This window comes from Cervus elaphus, chromosome 18 (assembly GCF_910594005.1).
Source record: "Cervus elaphus chromosome 18, mCerEla1.1, whole genome shotgun sequence".
Lineage (NCBI taxonomy): Eukaryota > Metazoa > Chordata > Mammalia > Artiodactyla > Cervidae > Cervus > Cervus elaphus.
Window position 1 is genome coordinate 76,068,215 of NC_057832.1, and position 19,755 is coordinate 76,087,969.

At 39.0% G+C, this 19,755-nt stretch overlaps 1 protein-coding gene and 1 non-coding gene across 3 annotated transcripts in view; both read left to right on the forward strand.

The window, feature by feature from the left end:
• HIBADH (3-hydroxyisobutyrate dehydrogenase) overlaps positions 1-19,755 on the forward strand; it is a 257,686-nt gene that overhangs the window by 7,686 nt on the left and 230,245 nt on the right. For both annotated transcript variants that reach the window (XM_043872029.1, XM_043872028.1), the window contains exons 2-3: positions 3,228-3,388; positions 16,752-16,861. In XM_043872029.1, coding sequence (XP_043727964.1) covers positions 3,228-3,388; positions 16,752-16,861 — 271 coding nt within the window. The remainder of the gene's footprint in view (positions 1-3,227; positions 3,389-16,751; positions 16,862-19,755) is intronic.
• On the forward strand, positions 9,756-9,826 carry LOC122674983. The gene has a single exon (XR_006335141.1). It is a non-coding gene; the product is annotated as a small nucleolar RNA SNORD56 (small nucleolar RNA).

Below are 19,755 nucleotides of genomic sequence, written 5' to 3' on the forward strand. Positions count from 1 at the left end.
GTTTGCAGCCCTCCAAAATTCATGTGTTGAAATCCTAATCCCCACTGTGATAGTATTAGGAGCTGAGGCCTTTGAGAAATAACTGGGTTATAAGGTTGGAGCCCTCATGAGTGGGATTAGTGTCCTAAACAGAGGCAGGAGAGCCTGTGTTCTCTCTCTACTCTCCAGAGATACAAGAAGATGGGTCATCTACAAGCCAGGAAGTGGGCTCTCACAGATACTGAATCTGTTGCCTACCTCATCTTGGACTCCCCCAGCTCCAGGTCTGTTAGAAGTAAATACTTGTCATTTAAGCCACACAATCTATGGTTTATTTGTTGCAGCAGCTGGAATGGACTGAGACTTTAGACAGTCACTTTTATATTGGTCTTTCTGCCTCCAGGCTGCTCTTAACAGTTTATATTTTGTACACTGCTGCTCTGTCTCTCTCCTTTTAAAGCATGGGTTTGATCAGGTCATTTATCTCACTCAGCCCTTTCAGTAACTACCTGTTTTAGTCTGTTTGGGCTGCTATAAATAAATACCATCGACTGGGTGGCTTATAAATAACAGAAAACTATTTCCCACAGTTCTGGAGGCTGGGAAGTCCAGAATCAGGGTGTTGGTATATTTAGTGTCAAGTGAGGACCCACTTCTTGGTTCAAGGACAGCCATCTTTTCACTGTGTCCTCACATGGTGGAAGGAGGCAAGGGAGCTCCCTGCGGCCTCTTTTGTAAAGGCATTAATGCCATCCTGAGGGTTCTTCCATCATGATCTGATAATCATTGCCTCAAGGCCCCACCTCCAAATACCCTCACATTGGGGGTTATTTTTTCAACATAGAAATTTTGGGGTTACCAAACATTCAGTCTGTGGTACCACCACTTGCTTACAGAAAGTGAAAGTGTTAGTCACTCTGGTGTCCGACTATGCAACCCCATGGGCTGTAGCCCACCAGGCTCCTCTGTCCATGAGATTCTCTAGGCAAAAACACTGGAGTGGGTTGCCAAAATACAGTCAAATTGTTTATAGCATACTTTGCAGCCATGTTACGGTTGCATTTTTTTCTTTCAATCTTAATCTTGCTCTTTTGTTTCTGTGTGTGTCCTGTAGGAAGAGTGGATGGCAGTTAAAAATGAAGAACCTAGAGTCAGATTGGCTGGATTTGAATCTTGGCATTACAACAACTTGAATCTGTGTGTTTTATTTAAACTAAGTGTCAGGGACCTGAACTGGAAGATAGGCTTAATGATGGGATGTAATGACGGTGCTATTTATAAAGTGCTTAGTACGGTGTCTGGCATGTAATAAAATGGCCACAACTATTAACTTTTAGTATTCATTTTTTTCTTGGCTTTCCTATTTCCTTGCCTACGCTCATATGCATACTCATTCCTTTTTTGTATGGAACTCCCTTTGTTTCTACTTTCATTCCATTTGAAAGCCTGCCCATCCTAAAATACTCAGGTCAAATGCTGTTTTTTGCAGGTTCTCCTTTAGTATCAGCATTGATTTTTATACTTGATCTTTTACTTTCATGTTGTAGTGTCTGTACCTAGTTGTCTTCTTGTGTTTTAAGCTTGTTGAAAGCAAGGACTGTGTGTCATTTGTGTCTTTGATGGCATCTGGCATGGTACAAATGATTGCTTCATGTTTATTGAATGTGTGAATAAATCATAGTTTTACTTTGCCATAGTTATTGTTTGACTTAGTTAAACAACAACTGTTAAAGTTGCCTGTTAAAGTTAACTGCATTTAAATAATAATATTTCTAGTTTCTAATGTTCTTAGTTAAATTATACCTTTTCAAGCTTAACACAGTAGTCAGGCACACTAGTTACTAGTATTTATGAGAGTTCTCTTACAAAGTATACTTAATATGAAAATAAAAATTCAGTGAGGAGTCATTTCTCTGTCATTAAACCCGTGTGAACCAGAAAGTTAGGCACAGGACTCCTGTCATGCCCAGCATGTTAAACTCAGCACTGGTAAGGTGGTGATGCAGAGGAAGCACACCCATCTTTAATGGAAATGGTAGAGACAGACATGGAGTTCATAGGAATTAAACATGCTTCTGACCCAAGATGACCTCTTTTTCTTAAGCATTAGGGCTTCAAATAATCTGCTTTTAGGAAATCTCATTACATTGAGATTGAGTTGAAGGAAGAGCAGGGATCCATCAGTTGAGAGGATCTGAAACTTAAAAAGTGTTACTGTGATTAGTCAGTATACCCTTTACTAAACACTACACAGTTTTAAAACTGGAGTCCTTGAAAGAAAAAGAAATAATAAAGCTGGGAAATGATAGGAGAAAAGGCAAGGTGAATTATTTTGCTTTCTTTCACTGGACTGTGAACTTTTGGAGGGCAAGGACCATATCTTGCTTGTGTCATAGAACTTCATGCAGTAAATACTTGTTGAAGGAGTAGTAACACCATCTAATGCAGAACTTCTCTGCTGTCTTGCAAAAAGCATTACCTTTAGTTGTATGCCCCAGTGTGATTTCACAAAGTCTTCTATGAAAAGGAAGAAAATAAAATCAAAAGCTGTATACAGATTTTTAAGAACAATTTTCTTTTTCTGTGAGTGAAAATGCCTCTTCTCTGAAAGTGCCTGGAGTTGTTAGCCCAAGGTCCTGAGACTGTTACTGTTGTCATGGAAAGCCCATGAAAGTGTCCCCCTGGTCTCTCCTAGACCCCGTTTATAAACTGGTGACTTTTAAGTTGAAATACATTCTTCTGGGTTTAACATTTTATTCAATTGTTTTTTCATACCATTGGAGGGAGTAGTTTCTATAAATGTGAAGGTGGGAAGCTAAAAAGTTTTTCCATTCTTGGTGCTTGCCCAAGATACAGGTTTTATTGAATACTTTCAGTTTTTTTGTACGCATTTTTAAAGAGGGTAATACAGATAAGAGAATTTAGGATACTTCACTTAACAGGCAACGTAAATAATAGGTACATGGTAACATTATTAAGTTTATTGTTAAAATAGTAAAGGGATGTTGTAGAGGTAGAAAGTAGAAGGGAGATTACTTAAAATTTTATGATTATTCCTAGAGAACTGTATATTCAGAAGTTAGTCTGCGTGTACATTGTTGATATCTTTAAATGATCTTTAGCTTAAAATTCTCCTTTAAAAAGTTTTTTAATAGAAAATGTCAAGATAACAATGACTTATTAATATTAAGTGAATATTTAAAATAAAACATTGTCTGCTTCTGTTAAAACTAATGTGTTGAAATCAGTGTGTTCTAGGTCAATGGCTTCTAAGACTCCAGTTGGATTCATTGGAGTCGGCAACATGGGGAATCCAATGGCAAAAAATCTCATGAAACATGGCTATCCACTTATTATTTATGATGTGTTCCCTGATGCATGCAAAGAGTTTCTAGATGCAGGTGAACAGGTAAGGCGTTTTCTTAAGTTTCTTTTAAGATATTGATGTTTAAAAATGTTTTTCAGACTTTGGTGTTTGACATTCAAGTAAGTAAGAGCTGTTTGGAAGTATACATGATGGATTTGTAAAGTTAACTCATTGTTAATTTTATTTCTTTATATGTAGGATTACATATGTATATATTATATAATATGTAAAATACATGTACACACACACACACACATGTGCGGGAGACTGTGTACTAGTAACCAAATTTAGAGGTTCCCCCCCTGCCAAGATATGAAGGAAATTCTTCTTGTATAAGGTGTAGAGTGGTAACTGAGGGCTGGATGCAATCCCAGAGGTGGGTGAATACTAAAAAATACTGAGGAATATAGAAAAAAGTTAGAGAACAAATAAACTTCTAGATAACAGACTTGAAATAAATACTGAGAAGACGCAGTGTGTATGCAAAGAGCAGGTTTAGGTAACTTGGAGGCCGTTTGTAGAACTGGATATCGTCTGTCTCCTTCTCCCTTGTGGTTTGTGTGCCAGACGGGGGTGGTTGCAGTGTTGTGTGAGGATGTGTGAGTATCATGTTGGAACTTTTCAGGGTAGGGTTGCGGCTGCTTAGGCACATATAGTCTCTGGATGTTGACAGTGTGCTACCAGGCTTACTGATGCTCTTAAGTAGCTAGGGACTTAGACTTGTTGGAGAGATTTGATCAGTTCTTTGTTCTGGGAAAGGTTGGCCATTACCATCTTCAAGGGTGGACAGGAGTTCCAAGTTGATATTCAGTCTAGGGTGAATTAATTGTTTTTTTCAGGAGATGAATATTACTTTTTGGGATAACACATCTTTGATGTTGGCACTTTCCAATAGTTTATGTATTTATTTGTAAAAATAACAATGGTACATGATCTCTAAACAGAGGAAATATCTATTAAATACAGAATTTAATCAAAGTAACAATAGGAAAATCTTTTGGCATTTTGGAGACTAATATTCCAGAAGTTTTCATGTGTGTGTGTGTTTATGAAAAATCCCATGAATTCCTCTTCCTCCCCCTTCTAGTGATAGAAAGGTAGAAATTGAATGGAAGCTGATTTACCGTGGACTGACAAAGCAGATGCTTAGGGCGTTTCAGATTGTTTCTAATGCCCTTACTCTTCCCTCTGTTCCTGTAGCCCTGAACAGCTTGCCTGTGGAGAACTGAAACTTTCATCATCCCTTTGTGAATCTCTTTGCTGCTGCTTCCCAGATTGCTGGAGCTTTCTGATGCTCTGTCTGAATTGCCTCATACTCTGAAGAGAGTGAGGCATTCCCTAACAAAATTCTGATTTTTTTAGTGTTGCTAATTTTGGGTAGATGCGAAGGAAGGTCACCTTAAGAATAAGACTTATACTTGAGTGAAGGAGACGTTTACATTTTAAAAGGGAGAGAAAAAAAACTAATATTTAATGAGTCCCTACTATGTGTCAGGTCCCTTACTGAATATTTTGTACATATTATCTAATTTTATCTTCGCAACAGAAGTATTTTCAGGAAACTGATGCTTGGAGAAGTTAAATAACATCCCCAAGTTTACACGGTGAGTGAATGGCAAGAGCCAGGATATGAACCAAGGTCCGTCTTTGACTTTGGAGTTTTAACTCTTTTAATTATATGACATATAGTCACTAACTAATGAAATTTATGTATGAGACATTTTTAAGTGTATCTGTGGTGACTTCCTTGATGATTCTGAAATAAGCTACCTATTAACCTATCTACAACCTAGACTACTAGACAATAAAATGCCTAGATTTCTTTTGGATCAGATGGTATCAGGGCAGTAATGATTATATACCACACCCTACTTAATATGTTGTTCTCCACCCTTGAAATTTGTTGGAAGTAAATAATAGTTATCTATTACAATAGATTATATGGTTAGTGAGTATACAGTAGGTTGAATAGTAGCTCCCGAAAGAAGTAACTTAGAAAACTCTTAAAAGAAAACATGAGGGTAAATCTTTATGACATTAGATTTGGCAAAGGACTTTTAGGTATGATACCCAAGATCATGAGCAACAAAATAAAAATAAAAAGACTTCATCAAAATGAAAACCTTTTGTGCTCCAAAGAACACGAGCAAGAAAGTGAAAAGATAACCCACAGAATGGGATTAAATATCTGCAAATCATGTATCAAGAAATACCTGGAGTAACAGGGAAATTTGGCCTTGGAGTACAGAATGAAGCAGGGCAAAGGCTAATAGAGTTTTGCCACGAGAACGCACTGGTTATAGCAAACACCCTCTTCCAACTACACAAGAGAAGACTGTACTCATGGACATCACCAGATGATCAATACTGAAATCAGATTGATTATATTCTTTGCAGCCAAAGATGGAGAAGCTCTATACAGTCAACAAAAACAAGACAAGGCGCTGACTGTGGCTCAGATCATGAACTTCTTATTGCAAAATTCAGACTGAAATTGAAGAAAGGAGGGAAAACCACTAGACAATTTGGGTGTGACCTAAATCAGTCCCTTATGATTATACAGTGGAAGTGACAGATGGATTACAGGGATTAGATCTGATAGACAGAGTGCCTGAAGAACTATGGATGGAGATTCGTTACATTGTACAGGAGGCAATGATCAAGACCATCCCCAAGAAAAGGAAATGCAAAAAGGCAATGGTTGTCTGAGGAGGCCTTACAAATAGCTGTGAAAAGAAGAGATGCAAAAGGCAAAGGAGAAAAGGAAAGATATTCCCATTTGAATGCAGAGTTCCAAAGAATAGCAAGGAGAGATAAGAAAGCCTTCCTCAGTGATCGATGCAAAGAAATAGAGGAAAACAATAGAATGGGAAAGATTAGAGATTTCTTCAAGAAAATTAGAGACACCAAGAGAATTTTTCATGCCAAGATGGGCACAATAAACGACAGAATTGGTATGGACCTAACAGAAGCAGAAGATATTAAGAAGAGGTGGCAGGAATACACAGAAGAACTATACAAAAAAGATCTTCATGACCCAGATAATCACGATGGCGTGGTCACTCACCTAGAGCCAGACATCCTGGAATGTGAAGTCAAGTGGGCCTTAGGAAGCATCACTACCAGCAAAGCTATTGGAGGTGATGGAATTCAAATTGAGGTATTTCAAATCCTAAAAGATGATGCTGTGAAAGTGCTGCACTCAGTATGCCAGCAAATTTGAAAAACTCAAAAAACAGTGACCACAGGACTGGAAAAGGTCAGTTTTCATTCCAATCCCAAAGAAAGGCAATGCCAAAGAATGTTCAAACTACTGCACAATTGCACTCATCTCACAACACTAGTAAAATAATGCTCAAAATTCTCCAAGCCAGGCTTCAACAGTACATGAACCATGAACTTCCAGATGTTCAAGCTGGATTTAGAAAAGGCAGAGGAACCAGAGAGCAAATTGTCAACATCCATTGGACCATCGAAAGAGCAAGAGAGTTCCAGGAAAACATCTATTTCTGCTTTGTTGACTATGCCAAAGCCTTTGTGTGGATCATAACAAACTGTGGAAAATTCTTCAAGAGATGACCTGGCTCATGAGAAATCTCTGTGTAGGTCAAGAAGCAACAGTTAGAACTGGACATGGAACAACAGACTGGTTCTAACTCGGGAAACGAGTACATCAAGGCTGTATATTGTCACTCTGCTTATTTAACTTCTATGCAGAGTACATCATGCAAAATGCTGGACTGGATGAAGCACAGGCTGGAATCAAGATTGCCAGGAGAAATGTCAATAACCTCAGATATGCAGATGACACCACCCTTATGGTAGAAAGTGAGGAAGAACTAAAGAGCCTCTTGATGAAAGTGAAAGAGGAGAGTGAAAAAGTTGGTTTAAAGCTCAACATTCAGAAAACTAAGATCAAGGCATCTGGTCCCATTACTTCATGGCAAATAAATGGGGAAACAGTGGAAACAGTGGCTGACTTTATTTTTGGGGGCTCCAGAATCACTGCAGATGGTGACTGCAGCCATGAAATTAAAAGACTCTTGCTCCTTGGAATAAAAGCTATAACCAACATAAACAGCATATTAAAAAGCAGAGACATTACTTTGCCAACAAAGGTCCGTTTAGTCAAGCTGTGGTTTTTCCAGTAGTCATGTATGAATGTGAGAGTTGGATTATAAAGAAAACTGAGCGCCACAGAATTGATGCTTTTGAACTGTGGTGTTGGAGAAGACTCTTGAGAGTCCCTCAGACTGCAAGGAGATCCAACCAGTCCATCCTAAAGGAAATCAGTCCTGACTGTTCATTGGAAGAACTGATGCTGAAGCTGAAACTCCAGTACTTTGGCCACCTGATGCAAAGAACTGACTCATTTGAAAAGACCCTGATGCTGGGAAAGATTGAAGGCAGGAGGAAAAGGGGACGACAGTGGATGAGTTGGTTGGATGGCATCACTGACCCAATGGACTTGAGTTTGAGTAAACTTCGGTAGTTAGTGATGGACAGGGAGGCCTGGCATGCTGCAGTCCATGGGGTTGCAAAGAGTCCTACATGGCTAAGCAACTGAACTGAACTGAAATCATGTATCTGATAAGGACTTGTATCTAGCATGTGTAAAGAAGCCGTGCAACTCAAACAGGACAAGTGACTCAATTAAGTGGGCAATGGATCTGAATGGACATTTCCGCAAAGAAGGTATTCAGACAGCCAATATACACATGAAAAGATGCCAGTATCTTTCGTCATTAGAGAAATGCAATCAAATTCACAATGAGATTTCCACACCCCCTAGGTTGGCTGGAATCACAAAATCAGATGACAAGTGTGAAAAAATTGAACTATCACACACTGCTGATGAGAATGTAATTCTACTCCTAGGTATATGTGAAAGAGAATGAAAACATGTGCCCACACAGGAACTTGTATATAAGTGGCAACATTTTTCATGATATCCAAAAGACAGAAACAACCTAGATATCCCATCAGTGATAAGAAAAATGTGGTGTACCCATACGATGATATATTATTCCACCATTGAATAGGAATGAAGCAGTGACACGTGAAAATCCAGAACAGAGAAAGCTATAGAGACAGAAAGTAGGTTTGTGTTTGCCTAGTGCTGGGTGGAAAAGAGGGATGCTTGCACAAGAGAGAGGTAACAAATGGATGCGGGATTTTTTTCTTGAAGTGATGCAAAGTTCTAAAATTTTGATGGTTGCACATATCTGCAAATACCCTGAAAACCATCACATTATATACTTTATGTGGGCAAATTATATATCACAATAAAGTTATTGGGAAAAAAGATAAATGTCCACTAACCCCAGTACTTTTGACAGTGACCTTAATTGGAAACAAGGTCTTTGCAGATGCAGTTAGGTTATATATCTTGAGATGAGGTCCTCCTGGACTTTGTGTGGGCCCTAAAGGCAGTGATGAGCATCCTTACAGAGAGACATGAGGGCAGGCTATGGCAGGTCCTTGCTGACTTCAGAGTTAATGGTGCAGCAAGCCAAGGAGCAGCCGGGGCTACCAGAAGCTAGAAGAGGCAGAGGAGGCTCTTCCCTAGGGGATAGCATGGTGGTGCCTCCACCTTGATTTTGTCCTTCTGGCCTCCAGAGCTGTGAGAATAAGGTTCTGTGTTTTAAGCCACCACGCTTATGGGAACTTGTTGCGGCAGCTACAGGAAACCAATACAGCAAGAGTTTTGGGAAACGAACATGACTTTACCACTTAGTGTCTGCAATCCCAGGACAGATATTTAGTGTCTTTATCTCTGTTTCCTCCTGAGGATAATAATAACAACCTTTCTCAGAGAGTTGGTATGAGGCTTACATGAATTCGTATTTGTAAAAAGCTTAAAGTCATGCTTGGCATGGTAAGTACTATGTGTGTTAGGTCTAAGTTCCTAGAAGTCTTTGTTTCCCCTCTGCTGTGCAGAGCTGTTATTCCTTTTCTGATGCTTTCTATTCACATGACACTGTCTGAGTCTCTTACTTCTTTGTGAAGAGAAGTTACTTTGATCGCTGCAGATTAAGGCTACCTTAGACTCTCCTAGCAAAACAAGGGATAGGACCTTCATTTATTTGCTACTTTGACTGATGTTTCTTGAGTACTTTCTTTGTGCTGGGTGTGGGTATTATAGCCTGGAACAAAATAGTTACAATTTTGCCTTTGGGGACCAGCAGGAGGTATTAGATGATCAGATCACACAAATATGTGATTCCAAATTTTGATGTCAAAAGAAAAAGTAGCGTCTCCTCAGTTTTCAGTGCATTACATTGGGTGAGAGGGCGGTTAGAGCTGTTCTCTGAAGACTAGCAGTGTAGGCAGATAGCGCAAGAACAAGCAGGATTTATCCAGAGGAATATGGGGACAAAGGAGCAGTTTTCTTTAAAAGTGGAAGGCTCTACAATGATGGCAGTATTTTTTGTCAACAGCAGTTCACCTAGTGAGTGTTGTTACTTTGGGTCTGAGTAAAGCTGAGGGTAGAGGGAAAAAATAATAATAAATAAAAGTGGAAGGCTCCCTCTCTAGTTTCTAGAGATTTCTAATTAGGTCAACAAATAGAAATAGAGTACCAGTATGACTCAGTTCTCAAGTCCTTCTTTGGAAAGACTGATGTTGAAGCTGAAACTCCAATACTTTGGCCACCTGATGCGAAGAGCTGACTCATTTGAAAAGACCCCGATGCTGGGAAAGATTGAGGGCAGGAGGAGAAGGGGACGACAGAGGATGAGATGGTTGGATGGCATCACCGACTCAACAGACATGAGTTTGAGTAAACTCCGGGAGTTGGTGATGGACAGGGAGGCCTGGCGTGCTGCAGTCCATGGGGTCGCAGAGAGTCGGACACGACTGAGCGACTGAACTGAACTGAACCAGTATGTCTAGCAGTCCACCTAGTGCTGTGGAGAATAAAACAGGTTGAATGTGGCAATGTTTTAGATGTGTCCTAGGTAGCCAGACTAAAATTAGGAGGGAGTTTCTATTAAAGTTGCATTTTGACAATAATGAAGTGCTGAAGCAGGTTTTGAGGGCAAAAATAATAAGTAACTGTTAAGAGACATTTCATTCCTGATAGAAAACTACATGAATATTGCTTTTAAGGTTTGCTGGCCTGCAAACAGAAATGCTGTAGTCTGAAATGAAAGTCATGTAGACATGATCTCTCAGACTCCTGAATAGAAATCAGAGGATTCTAGGGCACAGGCTCAGTCATTAGATTTCCCTTCTTTCTGTCTTCCTTGAGATAAGTGGGTATGAGGAAGGAAAGAAGTTGGGTTCTGGGTAGCTGCCCCTCCCAGATTAGTGAATAGTGAAGACATGTCCTAGCTTCATGCCTGCAGCTCCCACCCCTGACTGCTGCACACGGTGGGAAAAGTTCTGTGGATGCTTCACACTAAGGTGGCAAGCCTGGAAGGCAGGCTCCTCTTTTCCCACATTCTATCTCTGCTTCCCCTCAGAGTCTTGACTCTAAGGAGTCCTGTGTGTATTGATTGTAACAGCAGTGGAGGGCAGGAGGACGTGGAATTTAGATGAATGAAGGGAGAAGGGTGAAAAGTAAAAAAGCTTCGGGCCTGAGGGGGAATAGTCTGTCATAAATATCATAAAATGAAAACATTTGTTGATAAATGATTTATGCTAGCAGCTTAAAAACCATTTTGAACAGTGGCAGTGTCATTCAAACAACTGTGATTTCTTAAGAGTCCTACTTTAAAAGATAATGTTAATCTGGATGAATGACTTCTGGTATGTTAAAATGTCAGTATTATTTCCTGGTTATGTTTAGTTTTAAATGTTTGATAAAGGAAAAAGTGAGTTTCATTTTACCATTAAATGATGAAGATAAGACTTGGGATTAGATGGGAAAATACAGGTGAAAACCTTGAAACCTCTGGCTATTGTCCACAGTAGTACAGTGGATGGATTAAGAATTAAGAATTCAGAGTATATTTGAGTTGGTGCTTACATTTTAAGGACAGATGTCCCTTTCTTCCCTTAATGTTACTATCTCAAGGGAAGTCCATGAAATGGCAGCCAAAGGAAACATAATTTTTTTCCCTCAAAGTTTGTGGAAAGCATGGCTAGTTGATTTCTAATGTCAACTGTGCTTTCAGTAGGAAATATGCGGGGAGAGAAAGTATCAAACTAGACATATCTGGAGGATCAAAAAGCAATCACCCGGATTTAAAGATCTTTGAACATCTCCTTGGAGAAGTGCTTTTTCAATTTTTAAAAAGCAAAAACTGAGAATTTGTTGTTTCATGTAACTGAAGAGTTGGGGAGTGGCCTGAGCCTAAGCACAGCTGAATTTTGGGCACAGATGTAAGCAGATCCATTTCTTTCTGTGTCTTGGCTCCCCTTTCCGCAGGCCAGCTCCTCCTTCCCCTCAAGGTACAAGGTGGCCGCCTGCAGCTCCAGGTGCAGAAGTGCCCTGGATGTGACCACCCTGGAGAGTTTCCTTCCAGCTGTACCTAGTAGTGAAAAACACTACTGGGTTATGAAGGAAATTTGTACATTTACGTGTTAACGAATTCTATTGGGACATTTACAACTGGTTTAATATGTTATTTGTGGTCATTCCCATTAAAAAAAAAACAAAACCTATGCCTTCCTCTTGCAGTAACCCTTTGTTATGTCTTTATTTGTTGGAAACTCAAGTTTAACCTGGGCTTCCCTGGTGGCTCAGCTGGTAAAGAATCAGCCTGAAGTGCAGGAGACCTGAATTCGATCTCTGGGTTGGGAAGATCCCCTGGAGGAGGAAATGGCAACCCACTCTAGTATTCTTGCCTGGGAAATCCCATGGACAGAGAAGCCTGAAGGGCTACAGGTTTAACCCTAATTGCATCTTTGCAACTTATAGCATCTATTATAAGACTGTAACCCTGGTAATTGTCAGCCCTTTGCGTTTTAGAAATTATGAATCAATAAATGGTGAATGTAGTGGTTTAAAAGCACAAACCTAGGAACTTGACTGTCTGGTCTCAAATCTCAGCTCTGAGTGACTTGAGACAGATTAACGTCTTTCTATAAATACTTAAGTGTCTCATAAAATGTCAGTAGTAATAGTACCTTCCTTTTAGTCCTAGAAAACCTGGCACATAGGAAGTGCTGTTATTGCTGCCACTGCTGTTACTACTCTTATGGTTGTTGCTTTAGGATCTATACCGTATTTCTCCCAAATCTTCATCCCCAACATCACACATAGAAGTGCACCACTGTCTTGACTGAGTCACTGAGTCCAGAGTTGCTTGGAAGAGAATTTAGACATGTTTTTGAATCAAAGAATGATGATAAAAGTTAAAACCAAATTAGGAGACAAAGAGGAATTTGACCACGTCCCTGCTTAAAAATATATTTTGCAGAGTCCCTTGTGTCCTGGACACAGAAGATACCAGTTTCCCTTTTTAAGCATTGGTATCAAGGGCATGTGACTTGTGCTTTATTTTCATTTTCATTGTCTAGGAATTTCCTTGGAGATGCCTCCGATCGGTGCCAAAAGTCTTGAGACTTATGCACCATTTCTCTATGAGTTTTCCGGATGAATGAGGCTTAATTGGATTCTAAAAACTTGGAAGCCATCTTGTTGTTCCTAGGTTATAAGGCTGAACATGTTTGGTTAAGAAAGTCTCTTGGGATCTAATCTGGCATCCACTCAGGTCTCATTAAATGGGAACTTTAAAAGCCTGTTGCTAGTGGGCTTCATCATTGTTGACCAAATGTTTCAAGATGTAGGCACAAACCATTTCGGTCAGTTTTTTTAAGGGTGGTGCAACTTTGAAGCAACAATATGCTTTTCTACTTAGAAAGATGAAAATACACAGAGTGGCATGTTAACCAAGGTCATGTTCATCTTGTTTCTTTGCAATTTCTCTGTCCCACTTAATTTATTTGGAAGCAGTGCTAAGAGCTTGACTTATGTGACTGTTTTGTCCAGAAGAGACAGATTTTTCTCTTTATGTAAAATAGCTAGGTTAATTGTTGTCTCCTTCCACTGATAATGTAAAAAGGAAATGTAAATGTAATGTAATGTGAGATGTAATGTAAAAAGGAAAGTAATGTAACTGTAGAAAAAATCCGCAGTTACTTCAGATTGCTGTGGACCCTGATGCCCGTCATCCCTTGCCCCCCCAGCCAGCAAAGCAGATTTTGTCTTCCATCTCTCCAGTCATCTACTCTTTATAATGTACACCTGCCATTGTACTTACTAGCATATGGATGAATCTGATTGCAGAAATTCTTAAAAACTAGATATTTTGAAGGGAACCAATCTCCTGTAATCAAAATCGAGATAATGGAGAAATTGTTGTTGTTTAGTTGCTAAGTTGTGTTTGTTTTGTGACCCCTTGCACTGTAGCCCACCAGGCGTCTCTGTCCATGGGATTTCCCAGGCAAGAATACCAGAGTGGGTTGCCATTTAGTAAGGTCATCTTAATTCACAGTGGTGTAAGAAGGAAGCAGTTGGAATTGTCAAGAATTTCTGGAATGGGCATGACAGAGCAAAGCCACGGTCCAGAGTCAGGCCAGATCAGTGACCACCCACACATGTGGAGGTGCATAAGAGGCCTGAGTCACTGCAGATGCTTCCTATCCTATCAGTCTCTTTTCACAGAGGCAATACCTTCCTAGAATTTAAATTTACTCAGTGTGAAACAATTTCCTTGCCAGAGTTTCCTTTCTACTTTGGAGGTAGAAACCCTTAAAGATAACCCAAGTCAGTTTTCTTATTTTGTAGGTTCAGAAACTGAAGTCAGAGAGGTTAAGTGATTTGCACAAAAGCACACATGACTTAGTGGCTGAGCTATAACTAAACCCGGGTCTCTGCCTTCTAAATTAGTGTTCCTTTCACTGATCCCTGCTGTCTGTCTGTGCTTATCCATTCAATTAGCAAATGTAATTGAAGGGACTCTAATTAGTTTGGCTCCTAAAGGCTTTTGTGGTTAGTGTCAGATTGGCAATAAGGTTTGTTTTTTTCCTGCCAGCTTTTGAGTCGTGGCCAAATTTTGTTAGTCAATTATTTCAGAGTCTTGAAGTCATCACATGGAAGGCAAGATGATTTGAATAACTGGACACACATGTCTGTCTTATCTGTCTAATAAACATGCCTTTTCTGTAGTGCAAATTAGAGACTGTTAGAATGTACCGAATGTATATAGTCATTAGATATGGAGCAGTTGTGGCCAGTAGAGTGGTGACATTCCAGCTATCACTATCATTGTGTGTTTTTTCCGGACCTGTGAGCTTTGACACTACTCTCTTATATAATTGAGGGGTTAGCAGTACTCTGGCAGCCCAAGCATCCCAAGAAGCAGATGCTAAGGATGCAGGGGGCTGATTTGCCACCCCATGCATTTGGCAGTTGTATGAATTGGCAGTGCCAATTCATGAACATGAGAAGCTTGGAGGTGTGAAGTTGGATCTGTGAGCTGATCGTTGGGGTCCCTGAAGGCACGTCTCAAGGAGCTATCTAGATGGAATTGAATTTCCTTCAGTGGAAGAGACTCAATTTCTAAGAGAAAGTTTGAAGTTGATTCTTAGACCTCAGGGCTGAGGTCTTAGAATATAGTCCCTGAAAGATCAAGAGAGATGGAGCTGCATAGAAGGAAAGGCCACTGAAAGGTACGCCACCATTTCGTCTTTGTTTATTATGTCATTTAAGTAGGGTGAGTGGGTGGGGCTCTGTCCATGTAACCCATATTCTTGACACAGTCCAGAAGTAGAGAATCACATCTCCTACAACCTTTCTTTTTCTTATCGTCTCATCTTACTGAACTTTTTTTTTTTTGCTTGAATAAACTTAGAATTGTTTGCCAGGAAATAGTTGCCTCTTTTCAAATCTCAGTATTTGTTTGAGTGTAGGAAAGGTTTTCACCTAACTTAAGTGTTTCTTTGTCATTGGATGGAAAAAATTTTTTTTCTGGAATGAAAAAAAATCCCTCCTATATATCAAAATATACATGTTGTTGAATGTGCCGCATTGTAGACTCGAAAATACTGTGTTGCCTTTAGGATGAGAGAGACTATCTTTTTTCTTTTCTTTTGGTTTTTAGAGTCTGTGGTGTTTCACTTAATGTTAACACACAAAGTAACAGGATACTTGATTGTCTGAAATTTTGAAGTACAACGTACGAAATTCTGTTAAAACTTCCTTTATGTAGACTTTGATTTAGAAGCTGATAGTCTCTTATGGAAAATTGAAATGTAACTGCTTCTAGTTCATAATATTTAGATTGCACGCTGTGTTTGGCTTCTCATTCTTTCATCAGCTGAACATCAAAGACAAAAAGAAAACGTTTTGTATACTTCCACTGCATGAAAAACAGAGGCATTCCCATTCCCAAGATACTTATGTGTCAGTTCACATTTCCTTGTAGAAAATATGTTTGCTTCTAATGCATAAGTAAATCATCCTATGGAGAAATCTTTGATTATCCTCTTGATAATCATTTGTCTTTTTGTAAAGAGAGAAAAAGCTTTGGACAGGAACTTTTATGACAGGGTGATGGATTCTTTCTGTTAAAGGGGAGTTTTAGTCAAGAAGTGATTTCCTGGTCTCTTTTGGTCTCTTTGGTGGCTGACCAGCTGGTCAGGTGTATCATGATGTATGTATGCGAGAGGGCAGAGGATGTGGGGGATGTGAGTGAGGGCAGATACATCCACGCTTGCATGCACATATGTTCAGAGGATGGACAGAGCAGCTTTCCTGTGTGGTATGCTCATGGTCATCGTTACGGCCGAAGTCAGGGCTGCAGACAGGGCGTGCCTCGATGCCTGTCGGCTTGTCTTCCTTGTGTATGTGGTTTCCACAGGAGTCCTGGCAGCTCACGCTCGCAGACTTTCATGGTGGTCTGAGTCAGTGCAGGGCATGCTTGTCCTTGTTCTGACTTTAATGAAAAGGCTTATTTTTTTTTTTTTTTCCCCTCTTGAAAATAGAGGCTGGAAGATAGTGGTAATGGGGGCTTGAGAATTTTCTTGGGGATTTTGCTGCTTATGAAATAACTGGTGAATCCTGGACTTCAGCTACCAGCTCTGTTATACTAGAATGTTTTTCTTAGAGCATCTACCAAGAAGTATGCTGTTTTAAGGGTCCAAGTTGGAGGAATCCATGAGAAGTGTGTCTGTTCCCAGGACTGTTGGGTTTTGCCCTTTTCCCCCTCAACTCACTTCACACTTTTAAAAGTAAACAGTGGATGTGATTCCATAGAAACTGCATCTGTATGTGTGTAAGGAGTGGACTCTCTATTTTAGGCAGTAAGGTTTTTTTTTTTTTTTTTTGGTCATTTGAAAACAAGTATTGGTTTTTATTCACTGTTACTATTATAGGCATGCGTAAAAAGTGGGTCCTACTTGTGCGCTAGAAGCATTTGATTTAAATAATGTGCCTTTGCAATTTTTTTTAAAGGTAGTGTCTTCCCCAGCAGATGTAGCTGAAAAAGCTGACAGAATTATTACCATGTTGCCCACCAGCATCAATGCAATAGAAGCTTATTCTGGAGCAAATGGAATTCTAAAGTATGTATTTCTCAACTATAGATATGTTCTTTCTATGGTAGTTTATGAATTTCACATTTGTTAGAACAGTTGTGAAATTACAGTTATGTTTGTAAAGTCTTCTTGTACTGTTTTCTTATGTCTTAAAAGTGAATGGTGTGGTTTTTCTCTCATTGTAAAGGGTTTATTTTTTCACTGAAGTCAAGTATGTGACTTTTGGGAATGAATTTTTTTGTTTCTCTTCCTTTAACTCTTGCGTTAAACTTACACTTTCACTGGTAAGCTGTTTTAAGAGATTTTTTAAAGCTTGACTTTAAACTGTACACAAATGTTACAAGCATACTTTTCTTATGGTTTATAGAAATTCAGGAAAAGATTTCTATGAAAAATAAAACCAAGCATTGGAAAGAACACTATTATTTAAAATTTATTATGAAATTAAGTTACTGTATGTCCTCTGGGTTAGTACATCTGTAGTAAGAACTTTGAGAAGCTGGAATGAAAGATTAGCAGTAGCTCCCTGAATAATATATAATTTGGGCCAGCATTTCCTACCCAGTGCCTCGCTTCAAGAACCTTTTGGTTAATGGTGCCTGCTGCCAGACCCTTGTGGTTATATTAGGATGGCAATGGTTGAATTCCCAGTTTAGTTTTCTGGTCTTACTGATTCCTGTACCTAACTTGTTTTGTTGTTGAATTTTAGCAGAGAGCTAGAACAAACTGGTAGGCTCAGTAGACACATGAAGGGCTGAAAGAAAGGGTTTTGATTTCATGAAGCTGTAATACATGGAATGTGAGCTTTTGGGAAATGGAATTGCCTTGGAAAACTAGCAAACTTAGAAGCAAAAGACACTTGAATATTAGGCAGAAAACCGATAAGATAAATGTTTAGATTTCAGAGACGGTTGAAAGACACTCATTTTGGATGAAGCCCTCAGGCCCTCAGTGTGTGTGGTCCTGAGTGACCTAGCTGTGTCATTACCTGGTCTGTTCCAATTACGGCCCTGCTTTACCTCTCAGGGAAAAGTTACTAAAAACTTGGTGTAGACAAAATCCTATGTTTATTAATATCCTTTATTAGGAATATGGTGGCCACCAACCAGGGTGGTTTTGTCTAGGGAGTGCTTTGAAGGAGTTTGGCTTTACATTGAACTGTAATTTGCTTCTCATGGGTGGTTCTTTATTTTCTTCTGGGTCAGGATCACTTCCCCACACCCAGTTGCATGTGTAGTTTTTGAGATGATTTCCCATTTGATTAAAGATTTAAGATCTTAAAAATACTAACATCACACACACACACACACACACACACACACACACGAAAAAAATACTAACATCACAGAAGACTGGTAAACTTAATTCTCATATTTTAGGGTATACACATCCTGGAGTGTGTCTATAATAGAGTATGCTGTTTCCTTTCTATGGAACATACTCAGATACTGCACTTAGACCAGATCAATTCGTATGTCAAAAATTGTTGCTTAAACATTTTATGTGCTATTTTTTTCAGTAGAAAAATTTTTTTTAATGGTTTTAGCAGTGATTTTCTGTTTCCCCTTTAATATTTATATTTATTCAGTTTTAATTTTTGAGTCATAGTTATGATTAAATATCTTGTGGGTTAGTTTATCTGTAGTAAAAACTTTGGGAAGGTTAGCCATAGCCCTTTAAAAAATTATAATTTAGGTCTATAATTAAATTATAATTACAAAATTATAATTTAGTTAGTTATAATTAACTAATTATAAATTAGTTTACAAGCCAGTGACAATAGCATAGATTATATACTGTAAGGGAACTCGACAGGTATATAGTCTGTATTTAGAATGTAAACAAAACTTTTACTTTAAAGTGAAAGTGAAGGTCACTCAGTCATGTCCGGCTCTTTGCGACCCCATGGACTATATATACATAGAATTCTCCAGGCCAGAAACTGGAGTGGGTAGCCTTTCCCTTCTCCAGGGGATCTATCTAACCCAGGTCTCCTGCATTGCAGGCAGATTCTTTACCAGCAGAGCCACAAGGGAAGCCCTTTACTTTAAGAATGCCATTTAAATACTGATGTAAAATTCGATATATGAAAAGCCTGCTTCCTCCTTTTATCAGTGTATATATATAAATTTACCATAAAGAACAAGAAGACTCTTTGAGATTTCTAGGTCCATTCCTATATTTTCCTTAGTATCTGTTTGATATTTTATCTTTACAAAGTTACAATTATCAAAGAATATGCCATTTTAATGCAAATGGCTAAATTTTAATTGCTTATATTTTTTCTACCTAGTGGAAATAAAATGGATATGTGAAATTTGCAATATGGCTTGTTAAAAACAAGTAAATTACTTTTTAAAGAGACCCAGCTATTTTACAAACAAAAATTTAAATCTTACCAAATAGCCCCTTTAAAGTTAATAGGTGTTTAAAATTGCTTACATCTTAGCTAACCTACATTATTATGGTTAATGTGTATTTCACGTGAAACCAGAATTTATACCATGTAGTTTATTAGGTTACTTTGGTTTATTTGAAATAGTTTTGAGTTTACTTTGAACTGTAATTGATCTGAAAATGAATTTGAGATTTTGAACCAGTTCTAATAATGAGCTTTTAAAAAATATAATTTATTTTTGGCCGCTCTGGGTCTTTGTAACTGTGTAGGCTTTTCTCTAGCTGCAGCAAGCCGAGGCTGCTCTCCAGTTGTGGTGTGCAGGCTTCTCATTGCGGTGGCTTCTCTTGTTGCAGAGCACAGACTCAGTAGTTGTGGCACACAGGCTTAGTTGCTCTGCGGCATATGGGATCCTCCCTGATCAGGGATCAAAACCATGTCTCCTGTGTTGGCAGGTGGATGCTTTACCACTGAGGCACCAGGGAAGTCCCTAATAATGTTTCTCATATTTACACCAGAGACTTCC